This window comes from Sitophilus oryzae, unplaced genomic scaffold (assembly GCF_002938485.1).
Source record: "Sitophilus oryzae breed Bouriz unplaced genomic scaffold, Soryzae_2.0 scaffold_1394_pilon_pilon, whole genome shotgun sequence".
In the NCBI taxonomy this organism is placed as follows: Eukaryota; Metazoa; Arthropoda; class Insecta; order Coleoptera; family Curculionidae; genus Sitophilus; species Sitophilus oryzae.
In genome coordinates this window covers 773514-782231 of record NW_022146053.1, presented here as the reverse complement: position 1 = coordinate 782231, position 8718 = coordinate 773514, and the positions used below count along the sequence as shown (strand labels likewise).

Here is an 8718-nt window from a genome sequence, read left to right as displayed (position 1 = left end):
ATAAGCATTCGTCAAAAAATTAAATAAAATTTATAAGGTGTTACTTTTTACCACACTGTCTAATACACACACAAAATTCAGTTTTTAGTATTTGGAGCAGTTATTATTAATCAACGTAAACAGTCAATTAATGTAGTTTAACTACTAATTTAACAAAAAATATTTAAACATTTTTTTTTTATTTTTTAATGAAATAAGCGAACTATATCGACAATATTAGTATCTGTACTCTTTGAAAATTTGTTACATCTTTAAAAATAATTTAAAATGTTAATATTCCATGGGTATAGTGATAAATTAGGTCTAAATTATAAGAAAATGAATTTTTTTGCGAAAACTTGAAGAGATCAGTAAAAAATGGTAAATACAATTTGATAGACAATGACATTGTGCATCTGATTCACGTAAAATATATAGGGTGTTCCATTTAAATTAAACACGTTATTGCCGTTTAAAGCTAGTAATTATTTAATATAAATTTTTAGACACTCTGTATAAGGTAGTAAAATGTTTATTATTATTAGCCACACAATATCTGATCAAGATAATCTTTAGTAAATATTTAGTATTAAAAACTTTTATACCCTTGGAGAAATGAAGCCTTAAAATTTTTACTGCAAATTCATAAAATTGAAAATATTTCAAAAATTGCAAGGTTTAAGTGTTATAAACCTTAATCAAATTTACCTTTATTTAAATCGTAGAATCTAAAAATAGAATAATATACAGGGAGTTCCATTTACACTACTATAATACTTTTTACTTATTTGAGACACTCTGCATCTTGTAAAAATAGTTTTAAATTGTAGCTCTAATAGTCCTTCAACGAACCCAAAACTTAGAATTTGTAAAAATCTAATCGTTTAGCTACAATACTCCGTGTCGTATGTGGTGAACAACCCTGTATAATTAGTAATTAGTTAAAAAGTGTTATTATTGGTCTATTTTATTAGCTTTACTCAAACTAAAAGCAAGCAGAGTCCTGAAGTTCTTGGTGTAGGTATTTCTATATTATAGGTTGACAGTTGGATTTCCGCTTTGTGCGAATAGACATAGATTAGGTAGACTAGATTACCTAGTTGACGACTATTGATAGGGAATTTTCTTCGACATGAAGTGAAATAATTGTTTTTTCACTTGTTGCAATCTGCCGCATTGCCCACTTATACGCACCTGAATCAACCAACTGAATTTTGTACGGGTGGAACTTGTGTTTTTTTAATATCCTTTTGACACTTGTACGATTCACGCCAGTCTCATTGGTTAAGTTTCTTGTACTCAGCGTACTATCCATGGCAACTTGGCCCAATGCGAATACCTCCATAGCTTCATTTACTACAGGATTTTTCCTCTGCCGCTTTTTATTCATAACGGAACCAATTTCGCGAAATTATACTATTAACTCGCGAACAATTTTGCCATAATGGTGTTTGTCAGGATAGCGTTCATTGAATATCTGCGCAACCCGATTGCCACATTCAATATTTTTAAAATAAAGTTCGATTATTTCCACTTTTTCTGTAAGTGAGTACACCATAATTGTTAAAAAGTTTAACGATATTGAGAAGAACTTCAACGCATAAGTCACAGAACAGCTATCTAGCAACTACCGCACCTGATGATTCAACCTTGTGGCAAGTGAAGAAATGCGTAAACATCTAGAAATAATAAGAAAAAATAGCAAATTGGTTGAAGGAATTTATCCTTATCATTTACTCTGATAAATGTTTAAATCAACTTTTTAAATTTCAATCTTTCATATTTTCTCAATGACTCGATCGATTTTCAAAAACGAAGCCGGAAGGTATAGAGAATAGAAAGCCCTTTTCATTGCGGTACCCCTTGACCCCCCTTCCCATTTAAAAAAAATTGGGGGATGACACCCCCGCTTAGAGTGTTGAAGATTTTGCAATCATTATTGGGACAAAAGTTGTCCCCCTCACAAACAAAATTGACGTGTTTTTGAATTTTCTGAAAAAAAAATTACCCTGGCCGTTATGCCTTGCGGAAAGTTTTCGATGGGCCACCCTGTATAGTATTATCATTTAGTTCCTCGTATCGTACTTATACCTATACTTAATATGTATAATATTGTATCGTAAATGTAATCAAAAATGAGAGTTCTATGAAAATATAATAGTAGATACGACTATAGTAAAGCCGTAAACTATTTCAAAAATCCGAAAGGCGCATATATTTGAGCTCACAAAACTGCAATTCTTTCCCCGTAACTCTCTAACTCCAGTAGACTCCAAAATACCCGTAGAAAACTCATCCTGAAAATTAATTTAAAGTGAATTTTATAAATTACCTTTTTTTTCGTTATTTTTCAGTGAAACGTTATTCCATTATTTCTCCCGATTTTTGACAGACCCCCCTACCGCCTCGCTTCACAACTATTTTACGGTAAATCGCAATAGTGTCACTATTAATTTACGTTCTGTTACCATTTCCATCTAGATTTACTACCTCTATACAAAACCGATTGTAGAATAAATAATAAATAATATAAAATATCCTCAGTAAAGAAAAATAAATACACAAAATATCAAATCAAATTTAAATGTTCCAATTGAAATGCTGAAACAGAACTGTAAGGGATAGGACCTATGATATCGATTCGGTCTACCATTCATGAATACATTAATAGCGCTATACTCCTTCCTTAATCTTTTTATTCAAAGATCATTGCCAAGGTGTTACTATTGTTATAATAACCTGTAATGTTAAAGATTAAAATCAAAAATACAGTAAAATTTATAATTATGATAATATAATACTGGTTTATACAAAAAAACAGAAACATTTCCGTCTTTTAGCATTCAAATTGATATGTTTCATGAACATTAATTATTGCTCGCTGTAAAAAAAACCTTTGTTGATGTATATGAATATATATAGCAGTTGAGATAATCATTTAGATGTACACTATTTCAAAAATGTTCAAGTTACTGCTCCTAATAGTGTGTATTCCGCAGTACATTTATTATATGTTACGGTTAAAGTCCGATATCCGGTTAACGTCGACATTAAAGTTAATGTTTGGCTTTGCTGTTGTATTTGTTTGTTTTGTTTTGTTATTCTCGAGATTAGCCCTGTAATATTGAGATTAACTTTATTTCGAACCTTAACCGTACATATACATAGACCAAAATAATTCGCATTATAACTATATTTCCTTATCTAAGTACCGCTACAGGACAATTTAAGGAAACTTTACTGTATATTTTGTAAGAATTAAATAGAATAGAAAATATCTTATATTTAAAATTTTTATTTCTTTAATCAATTTGTCAATTGACATAAACAGATTTATCGTTGGGTAGTTTCATTTATCAAAACTCTTTGCGCCACCAAGTAAGCTTTTTAATTCTTGGTACATCACACTTGGTAATTGAATACTTTTAATTCTCGTTAACTGTTTTTATATTATGGCACTAGCATTCGCTCCATGTAAGCCACCAACTATTTGGACAGGATTGTTGATTTGAGTCACGTTTTCGTCTACGTTTTTTCGTTGATTCTGTTTGTTTCTTTACAAATTTTATGTTATATGGGTCTTCGGCTAATTCAGGATACTCTTGGACATCGTGAACATACTGACCTTCGTAGTTTGCTACATAACCATTTTTTAAGAGTTCCTCAATTTCAGCAGCTGACCAGTCGAAGCTTCCGGTGAAACCGCTCTTGTACGTATCTTTTTCTCTGTGCCAGGCTTTTCTTATAGCAGAAATCTTGGCATGATGTAATAGTCTTTGTTTTTCTTTTTCTATTGTTGTACCGTATCTTAAATAAATCAAATTTATTATTATTGATAAAATAAATATTATTTAAATACTATTAGATGCCTTAGTTTATATATATATATATATATATATATATATATATATATATATATATATATATATATATATATATATATATATATATATATATATATATATATATATATATATATATATATATATATATATAAAAGTGCACTTAAAAACGTCAACATAGATTGTTTTTTTATTTATAAAATAATAAGTTTTATTTATCTTTTAATTCAAAGTAAATTTATCACCACATGAGTAGTCCGGCACGCGTCGGCGACGGTCGCGATGTCGGATGATCCGAAAGATCCTGATAAGTCTGACAAAATCAAGTGCAAAATTTGTCTAGAAAATGCTGATAAACGTAGTTTAAAGTGTAGTAATCAAAACTGTGCAGTTTACATTCATAAAAAATGTTTCGAAAATATCGCCAAGTGGTTTTCTATCGATTTAAAAAACTGGCGCTGCCGAGGCTGTTCTGAGGACGGAAAACGTTCCAGACTTGCATCTTCATCTGCTGATATACCGTGCGATAGTGTTGTGGTTTTGAAAAAGGAAATAGAGTGTTTAACGAGGGAAAGGAAGCTGATGAATAAATTGGGAAGTGAGAGAGAATACACTATCTCTATTCTACAAAAGGATTTGGCCGACGTGAATTCCAAGGTATGCAGAAACACGGCCGCTGATAATTTTTTATCTTGCGATGAGCAAAAAAGTGCTAATACGGCTACTTTATCTTATAGTGAAGCGACAAAAACGAAGAATATAGTCAAGTCAAAACCCTATTTACTAATAAAATCGACGGATAGAAATGTATTAAATTCATCTGTAGAAAAAATATTTAAATCTCGTTTTTCACCAGGCTCACTGAATGTCGAAATAAATAATACCAAGTGTACCAAAGACGGTTTCCAAATTTCTTGTAATAGTGAAACCGACATAACAAATCTGAAAGATCATCTAAAAGAAAAAATTGGAAATGAGTTTGAAGTGTGTGACCAAAAAAGATTGAATCCGAGAGTGGCAGTTTACGGAATTCCCGCAGATTTTAAAAAGGCCGGAACAAAACTTGAGCTCGTAGATGACTTTATCGAAAAAATAATATACGATAACAATCTCGATACGAATATCGGTGACATAAAACTTGTTTATGCGTTTCAAAAAAAATCTTTAATTAACGTAGTTTTAGAATTATCAAGTAGTTTTTATAAATTTCTTTCCAACAGGGGTTTTGTATATATAGGTTGGCAAAGATACAGGGTAAATGATTATTTTAATATTGTTCGTTGTTATAATTGCTGTAAATATGGACATTTAAGTAAAGATTGTAAAAATAATATAGTTTGTCAAAATTGCTCTGGTTCTCATAATGCTAAGGATTGCAGGGCAGATGTCAAATGTTGTCCTAACTGTGAATTTCACAACACTAAATTCAATACAAGTTGGTCTACCGAACACGATGCTGGAAATAGGTCTTGTAGCTTTTATATATCGAGACTAAATTATTTTAAAGCAAATATTAATTATGACTGACAATAGTTGCTACATATTTAAAGTAGGACATTTAAATGTAAGATCAATTTTCACAAATTTTAACAATTTCACAGATTTAATGGCCTCTGAGCGTTTTGACGTAATGTGTATTTCTGAGACATGGATTGCATCAAATTACGCAACCGATATGATACATCTTCCAAATTATTTGTTTTTTCATAAAGATAAGGTCGTGGAGGAGGAGTTGGAATGTATATCCATGAGGATATTTCTTGTAAGGTTGTGTTTTCTGATCTAGAGGAAATGGAGGGAGTGGATCAGCTCTTTCTTGAAGTTACAGTTCGTAATTTTAAAATTTTATTTTGTGTTTTATATAGAGCACCCTCTGGTAGTATCCCACATTTTGTGGAGCATGTAGATAATATTATGTCATTTGTTATACCGCAATATGACCATATATGTTTTACCGGAGATATAAATATAAATCACCTAACAGATAACAGTTTTCTGGACTGCATATCGCCTTTTGACATGATTTCTCTTATTAAAGAACCTACACGTACTGCAGTCTGTTCGCAATCTTGTATGGATGTTATTTGTTTAAGCTCGGTACTTTCAGATATGGTAACATCTTCTGGCCTTACTCCTGCAGATGACATTTCAGACCACAGTTTACTTTATTGTTCTTTGGATTTGAATTTGCCTAAAACTTTACCGCGTGAAATTGTGTTTAGAGACTTTAAGTATTTCTCTAGGGCAAGCTTTTTGAATGATTTACATGCTGTTAACTGGAATTCTATTTACTACATGAAAAACATCGACGAAAAAGTAAACTTTCTGTCAAATAAAATTATTGACCTATTTAATATGCATGCGCCTCTTTTGTCTAGGCGAGTGACGAAGCCATGTGCTCCGTGGTTGTCATGTAATACAAAATTGTTAATTAAGGAGAGAAATAACGCCTTGACAAAATACAAAAAATCTAAATCTACGTCAGATTTGGCCTATTATAAATCACTTCGTAATCTAGTTACCAACATAGTACGTCAGGAGAAAAGGGCTTTCTTAAATTTACATGACTCTAACACAAACAGCAAAATACTTTGGAAAGCTCTAAAAACTTTGAATATTAAATCTAAGCAAACAGAATCTATTATTTCATTCCATCAGTGAAATAAAACAAGAAATACTCAACCTATCATCCATTTTTATGGACTTTCAGGATGAGTCTGTTAGGGTCCAGGTTCATGACTCTTCAAAGGTAGATCTTTTGAAGGAAGTCAGTGAGCTGCGTAGGAGCGTAAATCAGATAACAACCACAATAGAAAAGTTTGCTGCCCAAGGCAAGCAAAATAATAGGAGTAGCCCACCAGCAATAAAAAAGTCAACTTCGACTCAGACAGATTGCCAAGCCTCAGTGGGTGTCACTTCTTCTAAAGTCAGTACTCCCCCACCTCACAAACCCTCCATTAGAAAAGCCTGGCATTATGTCGTTGTGTCCAATATCCCATCTCCCTTTACGGCAAACCAACTGGCTCACTATATCAAGGATAAACTTGGAACTTCGGACTTTATTCGTTGCTTTCCTATGCTTAATAGTGAGGACAGTTCACTCTCAAAATTCAAAGTTGGAGTGCAGAATATAAGGCACCTAGAGCGGCTGCTTGATATAAGTATGTGGCCCCCAGGAATTGAAGTAGTCAATAGCAATGTCCAACCATCTTTGACTCCCTCGGAGGTATCGCCGCAAAAATCAAGATCTTCTGCCATGGGATTTCAACAGCCTAAGATTTCCACTTTGGAGAAACGAAGCCTTCCACAATCTTCCAATTTACCTACAGATCTAGCCAAGGAGGTCAAATACGTTAAAATTGGTTCAGACAGGGAGGCTATAGCTGCGAGTAAGTCCTTTGGGCAGCAGGAGGCGAAAAATATTATCAATAAGCATCCAAGGGAAGGTGAGGTGCTGAGTTTGGACCCAATGACTCCACCTATTGTGCGGTTATCGCGTGAATCGGACACGGCCAATGGACGTTATTTGTTGGCGAGACTAAGGGACCCTTCGATATTGAAAGCTGTCAGGCTATTCCTTGCGTACCTCCATGACCAACCCCCCAGTGCGTGTTTTGAGGGACACACCAACACCAGCATCAAGTTGGCGCTAGCATCGGAAGGTCTCCCATGCGACATGGACTCCCTGCGCAAGTTGTTTTATCGCTTCCACGACGCGTATGGCATTGGCGTGGCTGAGGTTGAGGCAGATCTCTCCGCCTTCAGGACCTTTTTCTCATCAGAGAAGCTATTTCACCTTCAGAAGTCTAGGGAAAGCCACAGCAAGTATTTTTCCAGTGGCTCTCCATCTAAAAATAAAAATTTTTAATTCATTTGACGCGAACAGAGGATCAAGCACCCTCTGATAAATCGGACGATAGCAAGCTAGGTATTTTTCTTATCAATGTTCAGTCCTTAAGACACAAAACAGATGAATTATTTCTTTTATTGGAACAGCTCAAATTTCCTGAAATCATTGCCATAACGGAACATTGGTTAAATACCGATGAGCCCGTGTTTGTGAAAAATTACACAACAATAGCTAGATTTAATAGAAGTAATTTATCTCATGGAGGTACTATGATAATGTCTACCAACAAAAACCTTACGGCAATAACAAAATTTGATCACTTATTAGCCGAGAAAATGTTTGAATTTTCTATCATCTACCACATTGCTTATGACCTCTATATTGTTTGTATTTATAGAACACCTGACGCAGATATGCATATGTTCTTTCAGAAATTACTGAGTTTGCTAGAGTCCCTGCCTGTGAATAGCAGGTTGATCTTGTGTGGTGACCTAATATTGACTTCTCCAGTGTGTGTGATGCTCGGGTATCTCTCCAGTCTATCTTCGAGACTTTTGGTGTAGTAATGCATGTTAATGCACCAACAAGAATCACTAGAACTTGTTCTAGTACTATAGACTATGTCGTGTCATCCTTTGATCCAGAATTGGTTGACTGTACTGTGTTGAACTCAGGCTTCTCTGATCATGAAGGAGTATTAACAAAATTTTCCATAAAATCCGAGAGTAGAAACACTTTTCGTAAATTAGGACGTATTTTTTCGGAAAAAAACTTTATAAATTTTAAGCAGCTTTGTCTAACAACAGATTGGCATGTCATCTCTGGTGATGTAGACACTGAAGTTTCCAGATTTACACAAACATTATCTGGTCTGGCATCCAAAGCCTTTCCTCTCAGGCCTGTCAAAATTAAACATCATAAACCCTGGACTATTAAGGGCCTACGTACATCTGCAAAAAACATGCGCTCTTTATCTCACCTAAAAAAATTCTCGGATAGTGTCTTCTTTCACGAGTACGTGAAACTTTACAGGAAAATTTACCATAA

At 33.7% G+C, this 8718-nt stretch overlaps 1 protein-coding gene across 1 annotated transcript in view; it reads right to left on the bottom strand.

The window, feature by feature from the left end:
- Positions 1 to 2011: 2011 nt before the first annotated feature.
- LOC115875725 (teneurin-a-like) overlaps positions 2012 to 8718 on the bottom strand; it is a 49629-nt gene continuing 42922 nt past the window's right edge. The window contains exon 3 of the mRNA XM_030891239.1: positions 2012 to 3786. Coding sequence (XP_030747099.1) covers positions 3438 to 3786 — 349 coding nt within the window. The 3' untranslated portion in view covers positions 2012 to 3437. The remainder of the gene's footprint in view (positions 3787 to 8718) is intronic.